The sequence below is a fragment of the Hyposmocoma kahamanoa genome, unplaced genomic scaffold (assembly GCF_003589595.1).
Source record: "Hyposmocoma kahamanoa isolate Upper Pololo Valley unplaced genomic scaffold, ASM358959v1 172, whole genome shotgun sequence".
In the NCBI taxonomy this organism is placed as follows: Eukaryota; Metazoa; Arthropoda; class Insecta; order Lepidoptera; family Cosmopterigidae; genus Hyposmocoma; species Hyposmocoma kahamanoa.
The window spans coordinates 440483-466928 of record NW_020653622.1 but is presented as its reverse complement, the minus strand read 5'-3'; the positions used below and the strand labels follow the sequence as shown (position 1 = coordinate 466928).

Sequence of the window (26446 nt, the reverse complement as noted above, 5' to 3'; positions counted from 1 at the left end):
AAACAAACAAATAAATGAGAAAATGCATATGAAGTCCTTTCAGAAAAAAAATGGTTCAATTTTTTTTCTTATGTCGTAAACTCGTAACTGATTCGTAATTGAAATCTAAAACGCTGTTTTGCATTTTCGATAATATTAAGTTCTTATCAATCATCCGCTTCCTTCAATAATAAATTTCAACTCATTCTCCTTCAATTTCGTTGAGAACTCATTGGCGAAGAGATTAAACTATTAGGTATTGAATCACGACCGAGCGTTTGAATGACCAAGGGAATTTCTTTTGTTCTAGAAATTGATAAGCAAGCCATCGCAAAGCGCAACGCCGAGTTAATTATGAGGTTTGCGACAGCGTACCCATTCAGACTACCAGAAGAATCCATGGTCTGTGTGTACTGCGGAGAGGGCTATGAAGATCCTGCACGTTACAGACAGCATATGAATGACGAACATGCCATATTCAACCTAAAGATGGCGTTCGCTCATGTCAATGAAGGCTTTGTTAAAGTTGACTGCACGGAACTGCAATGTCGCATTTGTTCCCAGCAGTTTAACGACTTGGACTCGGTCGCGATGCACTTAAAAAGGAATCATAATAAAGGTTTAAATCTAGATGTGGAATCGGGATTACAACCGTTTAAAATTTACAAAGATAAGCTGCAATGCGCATTATGTTCTTGGAAAACTTATTCCTTGCGACAATTAAGTAGGCACACGCAGAGTCATTTTGTTAAGTACACGTGTGATACTTGCGGCAAATCTTACTCGACTAAAACCACCTTGAGTCATCATGTTCGGTATGTGCACCACGATCAGGAGAGAATTTGTAGAAAATGCAGAAAAACTTTCAGTTCAATTGAGTTGAAACGAAAACACGTGAGCGAGTCGCCTAAGTGCTGGCCGCATGTCTGCCATCACTGTGGCGATCGATTCATGAGCTATTCTTTAAAACAATCGCACCTAATTAGCGCGCATGGAGTTAAAAAGAAGAAATATCCGTGTGCAGAATGCCCTAAAGTGTTTGAAAATAGACAAAAATATAGGTCTCATTTCAAAATAACACACACGGACGATAATTACATATGTACTTGTTGCGGATTTAAGTTTGATAACAAACGTGGCTTAGAAGAGCATAGATTAGTACACACGAAAGAAAAGTTGTTTCCATGCACGGTTTGTACAAAGACTTTTGCTCGCAAGAAAAATTTAATTCAGCACATGTGGATTCACAACGAACACAAGAGGTTCGGTTGTTCGTTATGCAACAAAGTATTCAACCAAAGAGTGAGTTGGAGAACTCACATGAAAAACCATCACCCTGGACTCATAGACTTCAATGATGAAGAGGCTGTTAAATTGATTTTGTCTGTGTTCAAAAAAGACTCTTCAGTTTAGGTTACTTGCGTTAAGTTTAGTGATTGATAGAATCCGTTTCTTTTTTGTTTTAGAAGACAACTATCCGCTGCAGACGGCTAGAAGAAACGCCAAGATCTTAATTGAAAATGCGACTGTGTATCCGTTCAGGCTCCCAAAATCTTCTATAGTATGCGTATATTGTGCGGAGAGCTTTGACGACTCGGCCCAATTCAGAAGTCACATGAAGTGTGAACACGATGAATTCTTTGCGGCCATGGCTCTTTCACACGTTCACGAAGGCTACGTAAAAGCTGATTGCACAGAGCTATTTTGCCGTAAATGCCACAAAGGGTTCCCTAAACTAGAGGAAGTAGCTAAACATTTAAACAACACGCATGGTGCAAACCTGTTTCTCGAATTCGATTTGGGAATACAATCGTTTGTACTTCACAAAAATAAATATGAGTGTGCCTATTGCCCGTTTAAATCTGCTAATTTGCGTTCTCTAAGCAGACACACCCAGTCACATTTCGTTAAGTTCACTTGCGATTCATGCGGAAAAGCTTATCCAACAGCTGGTGCTTTAAAGAATCACATAAAATATAATCATTCTGGTATGAAGCCTGATGAATGTATGTGTAGGAAATGCGGTAAAACTTTTGGCTCTATTAAACTGAGACGAGAACATTTGAGTGTGTCGCCCAAATGTTGTCCGCATGTCTGCGATCATTGTAGCCAAAGGTTTATGACTTACACGTTGAAAACAACGCATATGACGGAAGCTCACGGGGTTAAAAAGAAAACTTACACGTGTCCAGAATGTCAGGAGATATATTTTGAGCTAACAAAATTTAGAGTCCATTTTCGAACAGTGCACACGGATGATAATTACGTATGCTTTTCTTGCGGTCTTAAGTTTGCTTCCAAACGTGACTTAGAAAACCATACTGTTGTGCACACGCAAGAAAAGCTCTTCCCTTGCACTGTTTGCTCAAAGTCATTTGCTCGAAAGAAAAACTTGATCCAACACATGTGGATCCACAACGAACACAAGAGGTTCGGATGTTCGTTGTGTAAAAAATTATTTAACCAAAGAGTGAGTTGGAGAACTCACATGAAATCTCACCACCCTGGACTCATAAACTTTGACGACGAGAAGGACGTTTTGAAACACTTAACTGATTTCAAAATAAACTCTTGCTAAGAGTAAAGACAAGCAAATTGATAGAATTCGTTTCTTTTGTTTTAGAAGACAACCATCAGATGACGATGGCTAGAAGGAACGCGCGGCTCTTAGTAGAAAATACGACAGCGTACCCGTTCAGGCTTCCGGAGTCTTCTATTGTATGCGTGTTCTGTGCTGAGAGTTTTGACGACCCCGCTCTTTTCAGAAATCATATGAAGGTAGAACATGATGAATTTCTCGTTGCAATGGCTTTTTTTCATCTTCACGAAGGATTTATAAAAGCAGATTGCACAGAGCTAAGTTGCCGGCAATGTGACGAGCCATTCTCTAAACTTGAAGATATAGCTAAGCATTTGAATAATACACACGATGAAAACATAGCATTAGACTTCGATTTGGGCATACAAGCCTTTATAATAGACAAGGATAAGTGGGAATGTGCTTATTGTCCTATGAAATTGAGTAACTTGTGCTCACTCAGCAGACACACGCAGAGACATTTTGTCAAGTTTACGTGTGATACATGCGGTAAATCGTATTCTACAGGGACTTCCTTGAAACATCATATTAAGTTTACTCATGAAATCAGAAAACCTGGTGAGCGTATGTGCAGGAAATGCAGAAAATGGTTTAACTCTAGCGAACAACTTCGCAAACATACTTTGGTTTCGACTAATTGTCGCCAGCACATTTGTAATTTATGTGGCGCCCGATTTCAAACATGGTTCTTGAAACAACTTCATATAAAAGAGGCTCATGCTGAGACAGCGAAGACTTACCCCTGCTCTGAATGTGAATTGACGTTTGACAGGGCTGACAAGTATCGTACACATTTCAAGGTTTTTCACACTCAAGATTATCACGCTTGCTCTTGCTGCAAGCTTAGGTTTGACTCGGAGTATAAGTTGAAACGGCATATGGTAACGCATACAGGGGAAAAGCTTCACAATTGTTCGGTTTGTTCCAAGGCGTTCGCCACGAAATCAGGTCTAGAGCAACATATGTGGATACATCGCGCGGTGAAGAAATGGCAATGCGAACCGTGTGACAAACAGTTCAATCAAAAAGTCAGTTGGAAAACGCATATGAGACAATACCATCCTGAACTTTGTAACTTTTAACTATCTTTGCGAATGCAGTTAAAAGTCATGTTCGAAAGTTTCCAAAGCCGAGCCTGTGCTTTGATCACACCCCTTACGAGGTCCCTGCTCGGGTCACTTAAGATCTTTTAATATTTTCGTAGCATTTACTAATGTGTATAATACATTACGCGTAATGATACATTATTTGATCTTCAATGTAAATCTAAAGTCCTATGTATTTTACATGATAGTTATTCTCAATAAGTACTAATTTAGCGTGCATAGCATGGTTGTCTTTACCTGTTATTCTTTATTTGGGTTCAATTCTGTATAAGATGCAATCTTTATCGGTTTAAGTATTACAAAAGTCGTCCTAGAAAAATTTATAATCATTCTCAATTCGTACAATTATGGAATTACGAATTGTACGTAATAATTATTGAAAATGTTAATGTATTCTTTCAGTCTTTTATTTTAAATGGTATTGTTAACTTATTGAATAATAAGACATATATAGTAACTTTGTACAAAAGTTGCAGTGCGCCTTGGATGTGTGCACGCCCGTGTACGGTCGCACACATTCGCATAATAATAAATCGGGTGCGCACACACAAGATATGCTGATAAGATTGTATGCAGTTACCATATTTATCTTATTAATACTATGGTAAAATGGAGTATATGTGAATAGAAAGCAAACTGGTCACTCAAAATCCTTGCTTCAAAATAAACTTCTCTTTTTCAAATTATTCCAAAGACTTAACGTTGATATTTGTGCATTTTCATTAACTAAGTGGAACAGCTAAATCATTATCAACATCAGCATACAGACTTAAAGTTAAAGTTAGTTAAAGTTCTTCAACTTTGTTATCTTAATGTATTATATGTACTCTAAAGCATTAAATGGAACTTTTAATTAATTAGTTGCCGTGGGTTATACGGGTCAGTTGCTTCAACTGTACCAAGCACTTGTCCGTGGTCGTGTATGGAGTAGACTTGTTCCTTGAACATTAAAAGTTGGGCCTTTTCAAGCCGAGAGTGAAATGATTGGCATTCTTTAGGTGTGCATGCTACATCGTCGACTTCGTCGTTACTTTCCATCAGGTGAGATGGAAGTCAAATGCGCACTTAGTTTTTAATAAAAAAATAAATAAATAAAAATATTTTGATACATTGATTACGCAAATATTGATATCATAAATAATAACAAAAATATTGGTGTCACAATTTATTGTCCAAGGATTGCTAGTAGCTAACACGACCAGTTTGATTTTTCTATTCATCCGTAAAGGCGCCTTCAAAAATTAGCCGCTTATAGAAGCTTAGCTCTGGCGCCACTACTAATTTTCATACAATATTTTGAATAGCGATGCGCGATTACGAATAATTTCGATATTCGACTCGTTGTTAATTACTAATCCTGTCATTCGAATGACAAATAAGTAACCTAATTTTCATATTCGATTGATCTGAATGATCATTCATTACTAATTAGTATCCTTAATCCATAGATTCATTTCTAGATAGAGCATTTCTGCCTAGCCCTCTCTGACATATGGTAAATATAGTAAATGTGGTGGGGACAGCGAGGCGTCCATATAACTCGATTGTCACCGGCTTGCCTAAAACTTTCCGCGTGTTATTAAGTACCACATTTTGTGCTAAATTTTATGTTTACTAACTACAATTTTCACGGCCCATTCACTACCCACATGGCAGTCCGCCGGGCAGGCAGGAGCCTGCTCATACACTGTCCTCCCTATGGCCCACGCATGGAGTTTCGCAGGACGCATTGCAGGACGGCTTGCACTGGGGCTACATTTTTAATCGGCAAGGTGGACTGCAATGCAGGATAATGAATGCCCTCTTTTAGACGAATGATTAGTATTAGTTAACATTCAAAGTCGCGCATCACTAATTTAGAAGCGCAGTTGTAGCGCTACTATTGTGACACGCACGCCATTTTAGCAATCACAAATTAGTGAACTAAAAATTACTAAAGCGCAACAGACGCGCGACTTCCGCGCCGCTACTAGATTTCATACTGTATTTAGAAATGTAGCTGCAGCGCCACAGTTACGCCTCGCATGCGCCTGTTGGCAGACTAGATATTGTATGAAAATTAGTAATTAGCGCTTTTACAAGCGTCTAATATGAAGGTGCCTTTAAATAATTTTATTGTAAGAAATATGAGGCAATTCTTAATGTTCTTCAATTACGACACATAACACAAGAAAATTAGAACTTTAAAATACACCCTTATCTTCAGTACCTGTCAGTTTTTATGCTGCGATGGTTATTAACTTAATTTTGGGTAACAGTTAATAGTTGTACCAATGTTATTTAGTTTAGTAATTAGATTTAAGGTTGCAGTAAGTTCTTTTGATTACAATAAACGCCAAGAAATATTATCGTTTTTTTTTTCATTTCGATTTCACGTAATTATCTTGTTGGGGCAAGTTCAGTACCTCGATACTTCCACGCTGGAGTTGATTACGCTCTTTAATTTTTTTATGATACAAAGTGACGGGACGAACAAGTCGTGCGCCTGGTGGTAAGCGACACGCCTGTCCATAACTTGAAATTTAAAATAAGTTGCAGTACCATTCAGAGCTTTAAATCCTTAGAGAATGGAAAAAATAAAGGAAAGGAGCTGCCATATCTACGGAATAAACGTACCTACCTAACAACAACTTACCTACCTACCTAACAATTTTGTAATGTGTGGTACAAAATTGTATCACCCATGGCGGATTTAGTGTTGTACCATAATCATAGATAAGTCGATATCGACATCCAAATGTATGGCTTGAATGTTGAAACTGTTTTGTATGCTTGCAAATTTGTATAATTTACTGTAATCAAAGTATGATTAATACTAGGCTATTATTACCTACTAGGCAAGTAATGAGCCATTTTAATCAAAATTAAATATAAAGTTACTTACCAATGAATGTAACAATGGAACTGCATTATCATGTAATCTAGTTCAAAGTTCTATTAAAATTTGACTCTTCAAAATTGAGCGAACGAACGAAGATGGTATTTGATCCAATGTTTATGTTCGGCAGTCCTATAATTTCCAACCATTCCTCTTTCTTTTTTCGTTTGTAGCATTTTAGAAAATGTCGAATAACGTTTATTTATCCTATCATCAATTTATAGGTTTCAAAAAAACTAAAGCTATCATGTTATTTCATTGCATAAGATAAAAATCCATACTTTAAGAATGATTACCCGAACTATACATTTATTCATTCAATTATCGAAATCTTTTTATCGATATGCTATCCCTAGTAAATGCAGTGTAGTGACGTAACCTTTGCATATTGTAAAAATTAATGAATTAAAAAAAATGTTTTTCCACTCATTTCCTACAAATACTCATTGATTTGGTGTTATTTTTACTTTAATTTAGTTTATTTCCTTAACAAACAAAGAACAAAGACTATTCATTTAAAAGCGAGGCTTATAAAAATACTTTGTTTATGAAATACGTAAATTAGTGCACGTCGTTACAGGTTTATATTGTGTAGATTTTTATGAACTGTCTCAGGGGATCATCCTAGATTATTTTTAGTATTAAATGGCGGTTTCTTCCTTGACTAGTCATATTTTAAATACTCTATTATGGTCAAACTGGAATACTGTCCTAAAATAACAATCACGTACAATACCATCAAATCACCTGAGTACGCACTGCCGCTGCCGCAGGATCTGTTACACATCCACCATAACGCTTGTCGTTCGTATCCTAAAAAGCTACCTAAAAAATTCTGTTATTACTACAGAATGACCATTTCAATAAATACGAAGCACCCGGAACGTCCTTTCCACGCAGCATTCTTCAAAATTACGTGAAATTAAAGGATACCTAATCATCGCAAAGTCACACGTCTTACGGCTTTGGTATCTCAGACATTACGTCATTGTCAGGCGTATAATGGGTCCAAATTCTACTATGAATCGCCCACGACAGCTTTCAAGCGTTTTATAATGATGATAGATGAGTTACCAATAGTTTTTCCTTTGTTTCTAGGCGTGAGTGCAGCTACAATGGCGAGACGCAATGCTGAAGTAATTTTGCGTTACACAAATGTGTGTCCCTTCCGGCTCCAAGGGAAGACCATAATCTGTGTATTCTGCTGCGACAAGTTCACAGACCAAGACCCTTTTGAGATCAGACGCCATGTCGAAGAAGAACATAAGAAATTTAAAATCGACTACGCGTTCTATCACTGCGGATCCAGCGCTTCTTTGAAAGTGGATATCTCGAACCTCAAATGCAAGTTATGTTGGCTACCTTTCAGTTCGATAGATGACGTCGCTAAACATATTAACGATGTTCACGATGTTAAAAGATTAAATTTGGATTACTCCATTTCGCTAACACCGTATAGATTTGATGATAGATGGGGTTGCTGCTTGTGCGAAGCTAGAGCAGGAACTTTGCACATGTTAAGCAGACATATAGGCACTCATTTTCAGAAGTTTACTTGTGATACATGTGGCAGAACTTATCAGAACAATGAAGGGTTGAGATACCATATTAGATGTAGCCATGGCGCAAAAGGGTTTCCCTGTAGGAAATGTTGGAAAGAGTTCCCTACTTTAGAATCAAGGAAGGAACATGTGAAAAATTCTGACGCTTGCAAGCCTGTAGCGTGCACCACTTGCGGAGAAAGATTTATGTCCGCAGAAGCGAAATATAGACACGCCGAAGAAGTTCATGCTCTAGCGCGAAAAACCTATGTTTGCCCTGAATGTGGGAATAAATACAATCAGAGAAAAGATTTTTATAGACACTACAAAATAACTCATACGTCTGACAGCTATACTTGCACTGCTTGTAATATGAAGTTCGCTGAAAAGAAATGTATGGTTGAGCACATGTTAGGACATACCGGGGCCAAGATGTATAAATGTGTCGTATGCGATAAAGCGTTTAATAGAGAGAAGAATCTGAAGCAACACATGTGGATACATAGCGAGCAAAAGCGATTCGTATGTCCGGTGTGTCAAAAACAGTTTGCTCAAAAAGTTAGCTTCAAGGCACATATGAAATCTTACCATTCTGAAGTCAATATACAGTTTTAATTGTAACGAAAATTGTTCCTTAACTCACAATAAAGATATTGCATGTTTACTATTGTCTTTGCTTTACGGATGTAACCTGTAGAGTTAGGTTTGGGGGTATCATAAAACTGATTGTAATTTTTCTTTGTTTTTAGGGGCCATATTGGAAATAGCTGGACATAGTGACAGTGAGACTGAAGGAAAGAAAGTTATCCTTGTCCACCAGACACCGCAACGACGGAATACGGAAATGATATTAACGTTTTCCACTGCTTGTCCCTTTAAAACTAGATTTAGTCAAATTCTATGCGCGTATTGTTATGAAGAGTTTGAACAACTAACTCTTCTCAGAGAACATACACGATCCAATCATAAAAAAACAGATTTTAAAAACATATTCTATAGAGCTAAGGATAAGCTGGTTCAGGTTGACATTAGTGATTTGAAATGTAAGATTTGTAATCAGGAATTGTCAGATGTAGAGACTTTAGTGACTCATTTAACAGAAAAACATGAAAAATCCTTCAAAATGAATGCCAGTTTCGGTGTATTGCCCTATAAGCAGAATGCAGAGGGACATTGGTTATGCGTGTATTGTACTAAAGTAATTTCTGATTTCGTCAACTTCAAACGTCATATCGGGAACCACTTCATGAGCTTTTCTTGTGATAAATGTGGGAGCACGTTTATATCGGAGCATTCCTTACGTGATCACAGACGACAAGTTCAGTGTTCTAGATCCGCTTATAAAGCAAGGAATGGAGAAGTTCTCAAACCGCGTACTAATGCTGAAATTATTCTCCAAAGTTGTACTGCAACTCCGTTCAGGATTTGGAAGAATAATTTCAGTTGCGTCTTCTGTAGACTACAAACCAGTGATCCTTGTAATCTTCGACGACATATTGCCGTTAAACATGCTAACTACGACGTACAGGCAGCGTTTTACAGGAATTTGGGAAAGGATTTTCTCAAAATTGACGTAACCGATTTACAATGTAAACTTTGCTTCGTGCAAATTGAAACTTTAGACATACTGACGTGTCATTTGAAGAATGATCATCAACAACCAATATCAGATGGACAACTAGGTCTTTTGCCTTTTAGACTAAACGATGGGTCTATTTGGAAGTGTACAATATGTCCAAATGAATTCAAAGATTTCATTTCTCTAAATAAACATACGTCGGAACATTTTCAGAATTACGTTTGTGCTACATGTGGCGAAGGGTTTATAACCGAATCGGCTATGGTTGCACATTCGAAAATTCCACACGAAAATAAGTACAATTGTAGTAGATGTAACGCTACCTTTTCCACTTTGGATGAAAGGTATCATCATGTAAAAACGCAGCATACTAGTACACCTTACGTATGCACTTATTGTAAAGATAAGCCACGGTTTGCTAACTGGGAATTGCGAAGGAAGCACTTACTGGAAGTACATAATTACCAATCAGGACCTGAGAAGTATGACTGTACATTATGCCAGAAGAGTTTTAAAACCCGCTCAGGGAAGTACAATCACATGGCAAGGAATCATAGAACAAAGAAAGAATCTGAATTAAATTATCCCTGCAATGTATGCCCTAAAGCATTTACAACGCAATTGTTTTTGGACAAACACATGGCGAAGAAACATTTTGATGGTTGATATTGTTTTGGAACTGTAGATTGCTAAATTTAAGAATCGAAAGATATAGTGGATAAGTGAACGAATTGGAATATAATAATGATATAGTTCTTTTCTTTTTTTAGGGCAGCGGAAAGAGGTACTGAGAGAAAAAGAAATAAAACCGAAAAAGAAATTATTCGAACGATCGGTTAACCAGAATCCTCAAAGACAGAACGCGGTGCTGATGTTAAAGCATTCAACCGCTATACCCTTTAAAACGCGATTCAACAGAATTGTATGTTCATATTGCCATGATGAATTCGAACCAATGGCAGCTTTAAGGCTTCATATCAAGAATGAACATGGAAACGCTGATCATAACAGCGCATTTTACAAAGTTATTGACGACTTAAAGATAGATATAACAGATCTGAAATGTTCAGAATGTATGCAAGATATTCCAGACGTTGATACTCTTATGACACATTTATCGAGAGAGCATGATAAACCTGTAAATTTCCAAGTGCCCTTTGGAGTCTTACCGTACCGTCAAGGACCTACTGGTCTTTGGATGTGCCTGGATTGTGATAAATCTTTCTCTGAATTCTCACAAATCAACGGACATTTGCGAACTCACGTCAAGATCTTTACTTGTGAAAAGTGTAGCGCAACATTCCTATCCGAGCATGGGTTGAAACAACACGAAAGAAACTTTAAATGTTACAAGTCCACGTACAAACCTCGGTATGGGAAGTCGATGAAACATCGCAGTAACACGGAGATTATTCTTCAATGTTCTACTGCACGGCCGTTTAGGACTTGGGGACAAAATTTCAACTGCGTCTTTTGCCGCGTACAATCCAACGATCCTAACGGACTACGAACCCATATGGCAACACGACATGCAAATTACAACATCCAACACGTATTTAGTAGAAAACTTCGTAAGGAATTCTTAAAGATTGATATAACTGATCTTCAATGCAAGCTCTGTTACATGGCAATAGATTCTTTAGACGATCTATTGACGCATTTAAAAAATGATCACAAACAACCGATTAATTTAGATGTTCAACCCGGAGTCCTACCTTTTAAACTCAACGATGGGTCGGTTTGGCAATGCGCCATTTGCAAAATTCAGTTCGCAGATTTCATATCTTTAAAGAAACATACTTCTGAACACTTTCAAAATTACGTATGCGACACTTGTGGCGAAGGCTTTATTACTGAATCTGCGCTCATTTCTCATACCAGAATACCACATGATAATAAATATACATGCAGAAGATGTGTGGCAACTTTTTCTACGCTAGAAGAGCGTAACCATCATATTAAAACTCAGCATACTACTCTCCCTTATATGTGCAATTATTGCAAAGAGAAACCAAGGTTTGCTACATGGGAGGTCAGAAAGCGACACCTAATGGAGTTCCATAATTACAAGCCTGGTGCTGAAGCATATGAATGTACAACTTGTCACATGACTTTTAAGTCTCGATCCTCGAAATACCATCACAATGTGAGAGCTCATCGTACTAAGAAAGAATCGGAATACAGTTTTCCATGCTTGCATTGTGCTAGAGCATTTGTGACGAAGTTGTCGTTGGATAAACATATAGCGAAGAAACATTTTCATATCTGATCACGTAGTTGAGTATTTGAGCAAAATTGCAACAAATCAAAACAAAGAGAAATTACCATTATTTTTAAAGAGTAGCCAGAGTAATAACCTCTAGATTTGGTTAGTTTTAGAACGTGAACTTTGTCCTTGCCGAGCTAGACTGAAATTCGCCCATTGAGATAGTGTTTCGCGGTCCTGTTATGCTAAATCTTAGTATTTTCTTCTAAAATATCATTGTGATCTGAGCAATCCTAGGAATTACATTACTGGTAACGGAAAAGTGTAATGTGATTCTCAATCTTACCATTAAGTACCTTCTGCATTAGAAGTACCTTCTGCATTAGAAGTACCTTCTGCATCAAAAGTACCTTCTGCATCAGAAGTACCTTCTGCATTAGAAGCACTTTATGCATTAGAAGTACCTTATGCATTAGAAGTACCTAATGCATTAGAAGTAAGGCAACGTTATGCATTACGAGTACCTTATGCATTAGAACTACCTTATGCATTAGAAATACCTTCTGCATTAGAAGTACCTTCTGAAAATATTGATTCTCATAATGGGTCTCATAATATAGAATGATAGTCTGTAGACGTGTCGCTGCATTTAAAGAAACTTAAACCAAATTTAATATTTGTGCGTGAGTTAAAACTGCATTCCATTGTATATAATACCTATATGTACATCACAATTTATAATGTAGGTTTTGAATTCTACTTATGAATACTCGCGGAGGCTAGAACCTCAAGCCATTTTGCATGCATTTATTATTTATTTGTTTTGAATGTAAATAATGATTCGATTTGTTTGAATTGGAAGTGTAATAATTAATGCATTTAACCTCTATTTCGTTTTCATTCGGCATTTCTAAAACCTGGACTAATTTTAGCACTACTCCTTTTGCACTTCGGTCCATCTATAATAGCAAAGACGAGATCAAACAAGTTATTTTCACGAAACGGAGACAAATCGAAATTTGTAATAAGTTTGGAATTACACCAAATTCCGTATTATTTTATGTGTAGCATGTTTCCGCCCACGATTTTGGGCAAAAATGAGTTAATACCCGGGCCGGAAAAATCTTTATTAGACGAAAAAGAGGCAATGTCACACAATATCCACTTTGCAATCCTGTGGACTAAATATAATTTACTACTAGAGATGCACATTACGATTTCGAATTTTATGGAAATTGTTTCGAGTGTGTACGATTTTTTGTACAGATTCATTTCAGTGCGATTCAATAGAAAAGCGAGATATGTAAGCAAGGAAACATATCGCACTGTTGATATAATAGTGTACTAACTCAAAAAGTGTATTTTCTCAGAATCGGTGAAAAACTATCGCTTCCCGTACAAGATTATTACATTTTTTTGCGTAGGTCATAGGTCATAGTTCATTACTTTTTTAAATTTGCTACCTGCCAAATAGGTATACTTTAAAATAAAACTGGAAAAATAATTCCATATTTTTGAATAAAGATTATTCTGGTCAGAACTAGGTCACAAAAAGTGTGCCTCATTTTGGTTAATTAAAATCTTAATTATTCTTACAATATTCTAACGACGATTTTAATGGCGTGTAGATAATCAAATTGTACGTTCATTAATGATATAATATTAAATTTCACATATCTTGAGTTACAACACTATTGTAATAGCAGTGCGATTGGAAATACGAATAAATGGTGTAATTACATCGCACACTCAACGAATATTTAATGTTAACTACAAAAGACTAGTGTTTACTGTATTTTATAGGATATTTTTTTGTTCTTTCTGAAAAAATATATTAAATTCACACACGAATTATTCACTTTAAAGCTTCAGACAATATTTCTTATAAGAAATCTTGTATGTTTTTAATGCTAAAACTTAATGAGTCGATCCTACCTCAGCTCGAATTTTTCCCACACTGAATCGGTTCTATTGCGGCGGGGCACTGGCTTTATTTCAGAATTTATTTATTTACAAACGAAATTAAAGCTTTTAGGATAATGTTTATCGCATACAATACGTGTTGTATTTAGTTCAGTTGATATAAAAAAGCCTTCATTGGTGCATGTAAAGTACCCATTGATATACAGCGGCAATTAATATATACAGCGGTATTTAATTAATAACTATTGTAACTATAGTGAAAAAATAGGGTGGTTTTGCATCAATATTAGACATAACTGGTTGAAGACTGTACCACCTCAGTCAACCGTGACCATGGGACCTGTAAAGGGCCCGAAACGTCGGTTTGTTTGAAAAAACAAATATACGCGATTTAAATCCGGAAAAATAGTTTCATTTCCTACAGCGGTAAGTTTGTTTTTTTTTAGGAATGTTTTCATACCGTACAGTAATCAGTGTATACCCTCAATTATAGTATATGTTTTTTCCCAAAGTAATTGATTCAACACTTTCACTATTGTGCGGAATTAACCAAAGGCATTTGAGGTAGTATAGACTTTTAAGATATAGAAATGTTGTGAACAATCAATACATTTATTTATCTTATTTAATCTAGGTGTATACAATTTAAATAATTAGTATATTTAATAGCAGCTGTCTATTGCTTTAATAAATAAATTATGTGATATATTATAAACTGAATCTGAATTATTACTTTTTTAGTTTTAATGAGAAAAGTAGCTTGTAACTGTAATGGGCACCAAACCTTATTCTTTTGCCTATTCTTCTAACATTTGTTCAGTTTGTTTAGAGTTTAATTTAGAATGTAATTGACCTTCCATTGTTTGATACCAATGACGCCCATTTTCTCCACGCCTAAACTTTATTAATACAGACTACCTCAAAAACATGAAAGCATTTGAGTGTTGCTTCCAATGATCAACACTTAGCACCCAGTTCAGCTACACGAGGGGAAAGTTTTCGCGCGGCGGCCGCCGGATAGCCAATTTTTGAGATATGCTTCTTATTGCATCGATAGCATACACTAGTGATGCAATGGAAGCGTCATAACGGAAACAGACGTCAAAAGTAACGGAGGCGGATGCGGAAGTGTAAATACTATAATGACCTCAACGAAATAGTTCCAAACAAGGCTTGTGCTTATTTTTTATAACTACACACTTAACACAAAACTACTAAGATCCATGCGCCTCACGCCTAGCATCGCGGACGTTATAAACCGATAAAAGTTCCGTTATAGAATTTCCGCGCAGATTTGTCTGTTGCATCACTTTAATATTAAATTAAATATCATAAACTTGCAAACCCACGTATATCCTGTTCATTCAAACACACAAATAACACACTTCACCCACATACACACACACTCACTCACTACTCGCACATTTTATTCTTTGATATTCATAATCTTTTGTTAATTTTAAATGTCTATTCTTTGTCCTTTTTACAAATTAAAGCCTGTATAATTTAAACTCAATCACTCAGTTTTAAATTTCGATATTGTTTAAAGTAAGAAAGAGCGGGAATCCCTAGCACAAGTATCATTTATTACTTAAAAGGGATTCTCGAGCCACAAAATTGTAAAGATTGTTTCGTGAAATAACATTACCGCTACCATTAGCCGCCATGCTGAAGTGTGAGCCATGCTTGCCATCGTAGTGAAAGCATTTGCCAATCGGCATATCGTACTCAGGGTGCGCCAGACGTACACAGGACATACCTAAATAGTACGCCATTGCGAGGATGCTGGAGATATTGGCACTTAAAGTGATTTTTTTTTTAGAAAAATTTTTTTCTTAAAAGTAAAACTGAAACTAAATAAGATATTAAAAAATCGATTGGAGGGGATTGTAGATCTCGTTTCGCTGGTTCCAGATATGTTAACTCTATTTCGCTAAAAATGTCGATTGCGTTAAGACAATGATGAGGATGGCAGATTTAGACACGTCTATTTCTCTCGATTAGAAAGATAGCATTCCTTTTTCAACAGCCGCGTTAATTCAAATTAAGAATTTTATTTCATATTTACTACCTAGCAGTAGAGATCCTTGTGAGAGAGTTTCTCCAGTGTAGTGCTGCCATCTCACCTATTTCTGCCGCCAAGCAGTAATGTCTTCCGTTGTTGTGTTCCGGTTTTGAAGGGTTAAGGGTGCTGGTGAAATTACAGGTACATGGGACTTGTCAACTTAACCCCTCAGATCTTTGCGATTTGAAGTCCTGAGTGGCATTGCAACTGTTATGGACAGGCGTGTAGCTAGTAATCAGGCGCACGACTTGTTCGTCCCGTCACATGTTCTTACAAAAAAAATCTTTCATTATTGGGGGTCGGAAAATGTAGCTCCAACAACCTACCCTCGCTGCGACCTGTGAGATCATTGGTCTTTTCATAGATAATTTTAATAAAGTGGATATCGTCATTTGTTGGCTGTTGCTCATTCGTAATGCAAGGTGGTATACTGATAAAACATAATCTCAGTACAGAGTACTAAAAAAACCGACCTCAAAAGTATCTGGAATTACATCTATTTGCCAAGTTTTATTGAAATTGGTTACCGGAAATTGCGCAAACACGGGTTTATCCCCTAGCTCGCCACTATATGTAACTTGACACAGGAGATAATAAAAATCGGCTCTCACTACTCAAAGTATATTGAGAGAGAAAAACGCCTTGAATTGAATTGGAGAATAGCAAAATCAGCCATTAAAATAATTGCTCCTTATAATAAAATTTAAGCGCTGTTTATAAAAATGAATCATGACAAAGAGAGGTGGATGATTTTCTTTAAAATTAAATGGGACCACTATGAAGGTACCTTCTTTCCAAGAAAAAAAGAATCATCAAAATCGGTTCACAAATACCGGAGTTATCGCGTAACATACATACAAAAAAAAAACAGTCGAATTGAGAACCTCCTCCTTTTTTGACGTTGGTTAAAAAGTGGCAAGAATGATTGGGGGAGGTTGCTTTTTAAAGGATTTCTGGTGTTGGAACCACTCTGTTTATTTGACTCGTCACTTTTCTATTTTTAGGAGACGACGGGAAAGATTCTCTAGTAACAACTGAAAGAAAGGATACAAGGCATCGTCCAAGAAGTGCGCGGTCCGAAGCCAGACTGAATACAAAGAAAAACGCGGAAACACTCTTAGAATGCTGGAACATGATACCGTTTAGATGGGTAAAGAATAAATTCAGATGCTCCTACTGCGCCTCTGAATTTACGGAATGTTCAGACCTTCGAGATCACGTTCGGATATGTGCCACACAACACAGTGTCAAAGATATTTATAGCAAATTCAAAGAAATGGCTATCATAAATGTTGATCTGACTAATTCCTCTTGCAGGATCTGTGCAACACCTTTACAAGATGTTAAACAAATGAGAGATCATGTGCATGTACACGGGTATAAGATAGATCGAAATCATCCAGATGGTGTGTTACCATTCTGTCTTGACAAAGATTCATGGACTTGTGTCATATGCCAGAAAATCTTTAATAACTTTCTTAAATTGTACGAACACATGAACGAACATTATCAGCATTATATTTGTGCCATTTGTGGAAAGGGATATATTTCTGCTCCAAGATTGAGGAAGCATTCCGAAGTTCATATATCTGGGTCGTTTCCTTGCAAAATTTGTGGCAGAATCTTTACGATGAAAGCGGCTAGGGACTGCCATAAAGCACAAGCCCATGCTACGGCACCAAGATATGAATGCCCGCGCTGTTGTGTGCGGTTTATAAGCTACTATGACCGCATGAACCATTTAAACGAGGCCCATAGCGAAAAGGAAGTTTCATACAACTGCACACATTGCAACATGTCATTTAAAACTAGTGGAAAACGAGCAAGTCACATCAAATCCATACATTTTCCGTTGCAACGCAATTTCCAGTGCAACCACTGTGAGTGGTCATTTAAAAAAGGTTATGAGTTGAAAAGACACATGATAAAACATACGGGGGAAAGGAATTATCACTGTACAGTCTGCGGGAAGTCGTATCCTAGAAATCGGGCGTTGAGAATTCATATGAAGAGTCATGAAGATCATAAGAGACCTCAAATAGTATATCCCCAAATTCGTGTCTTGCCGGATTTGAGCGATCTTTTGCCCTCCGGGGCTGGAAAAGAATAGGAACTGGAGCGGTCATTGTTAGATCGCAGCCACAAGACTGTCCAGGAATATACTATGGCTAGTTTTTTCCTTAGGGCGCTTAAATATACAGAAGGTTGCAGTGCGTGTTGCGGCATAATACGAGAACACTTTCGATGTTCATCGAGTTGAGTCTCAAAGCTAACTTTTGCTAGACAGCTGTCTAGCTGTCGATGAAAGCTGATTACAAGACTTGTTATTACAAGGGGTGGTCGAGTAAGTGATCAGTTGTATTCGGGAATTGGATTACATCTGTACCACTTTGACAGACCATACGGTTTCGTAACGCTTAAGCACTGAGAATGTAAAAAATACAAATACAATGGAGCGTAATAACTAATGGTCGGAAAAAGATGTTCCACATATCGCACTGCTATTACAATAGTGTTGTAACTCAAAGCATGTGAAATTTAATATTATATCATTACTGAACTTAAAATTTGCTTCTCTACACATCATAAAGACGGTCGTTAGAATATTGTAAGAAATAATCAAAAGATATTCACTTAACTCAAAATGAGACAGATGTTCTGGCCAAAATAATCCTTATTCACAAATATGAAATTATTTTTTCCATTTTAATTTTAAATATATTTGTGAAATTGTTTAAGTGTCTATAATAAACTATAACATACATAATTTTTTTTTGCGGGAAGTGAGTAATTAGTTTTTCATCGATTCTGAGAAAGTCCACTTTTTGAGTTAATACACTATTGTATTAACAGTGCGATATATAGATACATGTATAGACATAGCTACATGGAGCGACACAGAGTTGTTAAAACCACCAAATATTAATTAATAACTTTTTCGAATTCCGAATTTCCGGAAATGGTTTTTCTGCATCATAGGACAAATTACTGACCGAGGAAGTCGAAGTTGAATTTTAAAATAATTCTAATGATGCCATGTAAAATAATGCAATGGATAACTAACAGCCTTGTCGCTGTTCCGTCAATGTGACCGTCAATATGCGGGGCGCGGTGCAATATCTAAAGCTAGGGAGGGGCGGAGAGTGACCATTCTCGTTACTTTTTTATTCTCTGCTTTTTTAAAAGACTGTCCTTCTGTCTACTGCTTTTTTTTATGATGCCATTAGAATTACTTTAAAATCCAACTACGACGTCCTAGGTCAGTGGTTTTGTCTTACTATGCAGTAAAAGTAAAACCGGAAATCCGGAATTCGAAAACGTAATTAATGGATATTTGGTGGTTTTAACAACTATACATATGTGAAACACCTTTTCGGACCATAGTAATAACTATGCGGATTTTACCAGCTATTCTTATATTATTGTTTCGTTAAGACAAACCTGGGACTCATGTTGCTGTACGACGTATTTGTTACATTGCTTGTCCATCTTTATGACAATCCGTGTATATAATTCTGCCGTGCTTACAATATGTTTGAAATACATATATACTCTTACTGTTCTTATCATAAGCACGGCAGAATATATTGTCGTTGATTGATGATTTATGATGATGAATTTTTTAATAAATAAATGATTGGAATATTAGTTATTTGCGTTAGTTATTATTTCTCATTTCGGCCGTTAACTAAACCTGTTTATTTATTTATTTTTACTATCAAGACTACATAATGATGAATCAATGGGTTTATTATTAGTCTGGAAAAAGGCGATAGGCATAACGTACAAACACATGAATAATAAAACTTTTATTAACAGACAATTGAGAATTTTTAGTAGCAGCAGAGCTCCTTGTGTGCAAGGGTTCGTCCAGGGAAGTACTGCCACCTCACCCATTTCTGCCGCCAAGCAGTAATGTCAGCATTGCTGTGTTCCGGCTTTGAAGGGTTAAGGGTGCTGGTGAAATTACAGGCACATGGGACTTGTCAACTTATGTCTCAGGTTGACGGGCGCTGTGGCATTGCCCCTTAGGTCTTTCCGATTTAAAGCTCCGAGTGGCAACTGTTATGGACAGGCATGTCGCTTACAAACAGGCGCACGATTTGTTCGTCCCGTCACTTGATATTATAAAATAAAACAGATCCATGAAAATTTTAGTACGGACTTAACGTGTTTATTCCTCAAAAACGTAGTAGACGTATCTACAGTAGGCATAAAAAGGTCAGTCCTGCAGAAACCTTATTAAAATCACCATAATGTTGTGTTGAATATTTTTTCGAGCAATTAATTTTTCACCTTCCCTCCGCATAAAATAAATAATACAAGTGCATGAAAAGATATTCAACACAAGCGCAGCTATTTTGCATGACTTAACTTTACTGGGTTGGCGGAGTAGCAAATTAATTTACTTCCATTTTTATTAACATGGACTTCCGCAAAGTAACGCCTGAATCTATTAATTATATAGGTAATGAACATCGTCATTCAGAATACATTTATGATATAATAGTTAATGCGCGTCAAAACTTGAGCACTTAGGAGCGACGTATGGGCGGAGTCCGAGCGTTGCGAAACGCGGGAAACCTAAATTCCATTGCCCAGCGTACCCGCAACGAGAAATCCGCGGGTAATAGGTCGCCGATTCTACGAATATCTACCCACAAGCCTGAAAAGTACAAATGACGACATGTTTTTTATACCCGACTATAGCTTCTTTTATTAGATAATTAATTCTACAGCGTCGATGAGTTTCTTTTGAAACAATTGTAATTATATTCATTATTATGTTTGAGTTAGTAATGATTATATTGTCATAATATATTGTTGTAACACAACATACAAGAAATATTAGTAATCTCGCTTTGCCGGAGTGTTAACTAAATTACCATTTAAGTTGCAAAAGGAAATTGCTTTGTATCGAATCACAGGGTCTATGAGTGGTATTCCAGTACTTCCACCGGGTGGGATTCTTGGATGAAAGCCCATAGAATCGTCGTTCTTAATCGTCGGCTACCGCCCCCACCAGATGGAATGGTGAGTTAACATCGAGGATGAGCACGATTACGTCTTCTATGTGGATCATACAACTACGTCAACAAAAACCGTTGCGCATGTGGAGATTCAAGCGTCTTTCTTCACCCTTCCTCGCTTCGTGTACTTATTACAATTGGCACCCAACGTGGGGCCTCGATCGACGCAACTAACGACAGTCGAGAGCAGAACCCTAACGAAGAAGGATAAGTGAAGAGGATTTCTTTATGTCTCCAAGAAACAAGAAGACGACGACGTAGTTCCGGAGAATCTACATTTGACGCCGTAGAAGCTTATAGGAGCCAGTGTGGTACGCCTCTGCTTCCACTTGTGGGACAGCAGGTTGAAAACTGTAGATACCGCATCCTCATCAGCTCTGGTATTCCGTAGCATCACCTACCATGCTTTCGCACGAGCTTCCACTGGTTTGGACTCTCCTGAGTTGTGATACCTGCTCTGTCTAAATACCCTATGGCCGAGTCTACGTAACCCGCTTCCACCTGGGGACTGGTTTCGTCGATGACGTCAACAGCAGCAAGCTTACACAGAAGTGAAACGTCGACTTATTACTGTGGTACCAAGGATACCATAAAGGATACCATACCTATCAAATGAAACGCAAGCGGATATTCTTATCCAGGGGGAGGACACGCAAGAGCAGGCTCATCAACAAAAGGTCGACCTCGCAAGGTCGCTTACCGACCTCTAGCCAGCGTACTAATACAAAACCCGTTCAAAAGCATCTGGTTAGAAGTTAGTACAAGTTGAACGAAGGCGATCTGGCGCCAATAGTTAAATGTATTTGGGTTGGAATTTCTTGCAACGCTGCGGAGTATGAAATAGCATAAAATGGTATTAAAAAGTGAAATATTTAGAAAATTCAGATAGTGCCGGTTGCCAGTTCATTGTAGCTATATCCATATTATCTTTGAAATCAAAAGCAACGTAGTGTCCTAAGTCTTTTAAATGGCTAACCCTTTTTACTGGATATCTATTAAGTAACACCAGAAGGGCACATGCAGGACTCCTTTTAAAGACCGTATACACGGACATTGGAAATGTAACTATTTTTTGGGGTTTAAAATCACGTATATTTGTTTTTTCGAACAAACCAACGTTTCGAGCTCTTTAACGGGCATGGTGACGGCTGATTGAACTTCTTAACATCACCAAAAAAATAAATAAATATTGCGTGTTAATCAATCAACACGCATAACTCATGCGATCACACGCACTCTTTCGGGGATTAATAACAAGGAAGTAATACATTCTCTTTTTTTTTAGGTTCCCAAATGGATACCTTGAGTGGTAAAAAAGCTAGGAAGTTAAAAGAAAACGTTAGTGATCGACAAATGAGGCGACGAAGGCGAGCGAACAATGAATTGCCCGAAGAATCCGAAAAACGTATAGCTAAAACCATGATGCGTAGAAACGCCTTGACCATTTTAGAAAATTCCACCGCTTGGGCGTTTAGATGGTTCCACAGTGTATTTTTCTGTTCTTACTGCGATGCTAAGTTTGTCGACATCGGTCCTTTGAAAGAGCACATAAGAAGCCATTTGCATGCAGCACCAACGAAAAAAATCTTCTCAAAATTGACTGAAAATAACATGTTGAAAGTAGATGTTTCTGATCTCAAATGCAGGTTATGCTGTGAAAGCTTTACCAATTTAGAAATCTTGGTCAATCATTTGGCCAACATGCATGGAAAGGGATTCAATAAAGATTTCAGTGATGGAGTCCTGCCATTCAAATTGGAAACAAATGGATTTTATTGCCAGAAATGCTTTGAATACTTTCCGAGTTTTGCGAAAATTAACGAGCACATGAATTTGCATTATCAAAATTACATTTGCGACTCTTGTGGCAAAGCGTTCGTGTCAAAATCGAGATTCAGAACTCATGTGCAAAGTCATGAAATTGGAACATTCCCTTGCGGTGAATGCGATGAAATTCTCGATACGAGAGCTGCAAGGATGTGTCATAAATTGAAAGTACACAAAAAAGGTATTAGATACACTTGTCCCCGATGTCCGGAAGTCTTTACGACTTACTACGCAAGAGCCAAACATCTAGTTGACGGCCATGCTCAAGAAAAACGAGACTACATTTGCAACATTTGTAGGAAGTTGTTTGACACAAGCTGTAAAAGAGCCGCGCATATTAGAACGACACATAAAACAGTCGAGAAGAGGTTTGAGTGCTCTTTTTGCAAATGGCATTTTGTTAGTAAGTCGAAATTGAAGAGGCATGTGTTGACACATGGCTTTGGTGCTCATTTCTCGCAGGACTGACTTGGATTGATTCTGAGATTGATTTATTCAACATTTTTTGGGATCTGTTCATGTTTAAACTTTTTTAATATTTTATCATTTAGGAACTTTAATGTTATTTTTTACTCCCGCCTCTATCGAATCATAATCGATAATAATGTATTAACTAAATTGGTTTACCGATATGACAAAAATTTATGGATCACGCCCGTACGGTTTGGGTTAACACTTAAGTATTGGTACGAAATTTGTTACATTGTCTTCGTTTAAATTTTAGTGATAAAGGCATTCGTCTCAGGGAGTATGCCAATTTAAACTGGTCACTGCATTGTCTTGTTGAACTAACCAGGCTATCATAAAAGAACCTTAGCGCGCTTCAAGCAAAGGACGCCTTAAAACGATAGTATTGGCAAAAATAAATCAAAACCCGTTGATACGTGTCTTTTATTTCCATTACCTTCTTGTGTTATCCCTTGTAAGTTCGTTACGGGGTAGGTGTTACATATGTTGCTTACGGCTTAATAGCCATCGCTCCACGGTAATGTACGAGTAGATACACTTTCAACTCTGTATAAAACTCCTAGTTTTAATTCCAAGGAGAAAATACCTTTAAAATATCAGCAACACCTGAAAAATGTATATGGCACCTAACTACTAATAGCGCAGATGTAGAATAGTAGGTATAAGTAAAACTAAACTTAAAAGTAGTCTCTAAATAGTAAAATTCCAACTGGGGCGTCTGTGGTGATGGCATATTGATCAACTTGACGAAGATTCAAGCAAATCTATTTTTCTCTTTCTAGGCGAAGCCACGGGACGAGCCGAAAACGTAACTTGGAAGAAAAAGCGAAGAATTATTAACGAAAAAGCGAACGCAGCTTTTATTCTAGAACATTCTAACGCAGTTGTATTCAAATGCTTTAGGGGAAAATTTCGATGTGCCTACTGCCCTATAGAATTTCTTAACGTTGCCGATTTAAGAGTACACTCAGCAATTCATGACAAAATGGATATTTTCCACCAACACAGTTATGCTTTACCATACAGAGTTGACATAACAGATCTAACTTGTAACCTTTGCTATGAATTAGTTGACAATGTAGACAAACTGAAAGAACATTTAGCTGTTAAACACGGTAAAAAAACAGATCCCAAATATGAAAGCTTTAGAGATTGTATTGTACCGTACAGTTTAGGTAAAGATGATTTTAATTGCGTGAATTGTGGTGAAGAATTTCAATGTTTCATGAATTTAATATTGCACATGAATAACCATTATCAACATTTTGTTTGCCACATCTGCGGAAAAGGTTACTCGGGGGCGCATAAGCTTAGGAATCACCAGAAGAGTCATGAAATAGGAAACTTTGCTTGTACAAAATGCGACTTGGTTTTCCCAAATAGAGTACTGAGAAGTCGTCATGTTACAGTTGCCCATGGACCTAAAGAAAGGAATCGTTGTCCAATATGCAACAGTACATTTACTTCTTACCATGCGAGGCTAAGGCATCTTGAAAGAGTGCATGACAAGAAATCTGAGTATCCATGCAGTTTCTGTCCTGCTGTCTTTGCTACTGGATGCTTGAGGAATGGGCATATTAGGGGTGTTCATGAGAAGAAACGGTGTAAAAAGAAACGGCTTCTATGATTAATTCATTCGCATTGCACAGTAACGGCATTGACCGTAAAAAGCAACTTTACAGTGAGATTTTTAAGTGCTTACTGTGTTAGTTGCCACCTATTGCTTCTACATAGAGAAGTATCAACAACGTACTGACAAATTCAATGATTTACACACACATTTGTGGAAAGCTTCCGTATCCTCGACATATGTTTTGATTATAGTGACCCTCCCTATCTGACCTCTTGGTTATGCGGGAAGGACACTATAACCTGTGCAAGCACAGTGACCTTCTAAGTTCAGGTCCTGACCTCGGATCAGCCAGTGTACAGGGTTGTCACAGACGTCATCCGGTTCTCAACAGGCCTCGGGTGAGCCGCCCCAGGTGCACATACAAACTTGTAGACTGTAAAAGATCATAATAACTGTTACTGCCTCAGACGCAGTGGTCCGTTGGATTTCCGCGCCGGAAGAGATATTTGTATGGCGTACATACATTCAGTAAAAATGTTTCACTAATAATTACTTCGGTATCGCCTATTTAGTGCGAAGTATGGAGCTTTTTTTACTAAAGAATCCAAGTTCGCGGAAAATGACGAAAGTTTTATCCTGAGGTCTGGTTCCACTTCACAAGGCGGGAATGTTGCGACCAGGTATTTTATTTTGATGGCTCGCTAACGGGTCGCGACCCACTAAATGGGAAACGCTGGTCTATGAGAATGAGTAATTTAGTTATTTATTTTAATTAACTTCCTGTCTAAATGTTTATTACTTAAGGGCTCTATTCATTCGAAAATGTTTACCAAAAAGTCTTTACTGCTAATAAAAATAGTATAGACGAAAATTTACAAATATTCTTTTTGTTTTTAGGGCCGGGAAAGTGGAAAGCAAAACGCAAATACCAAGATGCCAGAGCCAATGCAGCGTTAATTCTAGAACATTCTAACGTATGCCCCTTTAGATGGGCTCGGGGCATTTTCAAATGCGCTTTTTGTCCGTTAACATTCCCAGAATTCAAAGATTTGAAAACACACCGTCTTGAACACGGAAGTAACATAAACGCAATGCAAAAGCAACGCCTTGATAATATAAAAATTGAAATTTCAAATCTTAAATGTAAATTATGCAATATAAATATGAACGATTTAGATAATCTCGTCGATCATTTAGTTAAAATACATGAAATACACTTTAAAAGTATAAATTTAGGTGTCATTTCGTACATATTAGATAACGAAACATTTAAATGTACTCATTGTGATGATGCATTCGAATCTTTTAACAAACTGAACTCGCATATGAATGAACATTATCCTAATAATATATGCTTCCATTGTGGCAAAGCGTTTTCCGCTATCACAAGGCTTAAAGCTCATCTTTCGATACACGATGGAAATGCTAAAATAACTAAAGAAATAACCCAATCTACAAATTCTGTTAAACACAGATACAGATGTCCTATATGCAAAGAAACCTTTGCACGTTACTCCGAAAGATCAAAACATCTGCGTCAAAATCATAATAAAACAATCGAATACCCGTGCCATTTATGCAAATCTGTATTTAACGGGTTTAACTTAAGAACTAAACACATAAGACAGGTGCACATGAAGATTACTTCATACTTTTGCGATATCTGCAGTTA

At 37.2% G+C, this 26446-nt stretch overlaps 1 protein-coding gene across 9 annotated transcripts in view; it reads left to right on the top strand.

Annotated features, from left to right (window-relative positions):
* LOC113225744 (gastrula zinc finger protein XlCGF26.1-like) overlaps positions 1-26446 on the top strand; it is a 70070-nt gene that overhangs the window by 29400 nt on the left and 14224 nt on the right. The window contains exon 5 of one of the 9 annotated variants that reach the window (XM_026458153.1): positions 22192-23608. The exons of 2 other annotated variants lie outside the window; for them this stretch is intronic. In XM_026458153.1, the coding sequence (XP_026313938.1) occupies positions 22192-23201 (1010 nt within the window). In that variant the 3' untranslated portion in view covers positions 23202-23608. 6 more of the 9 variants (XM_026458144.1, XM_026458146.1, XM_026458151.1 and 3 more) reach the window with 6 other exon arrangements.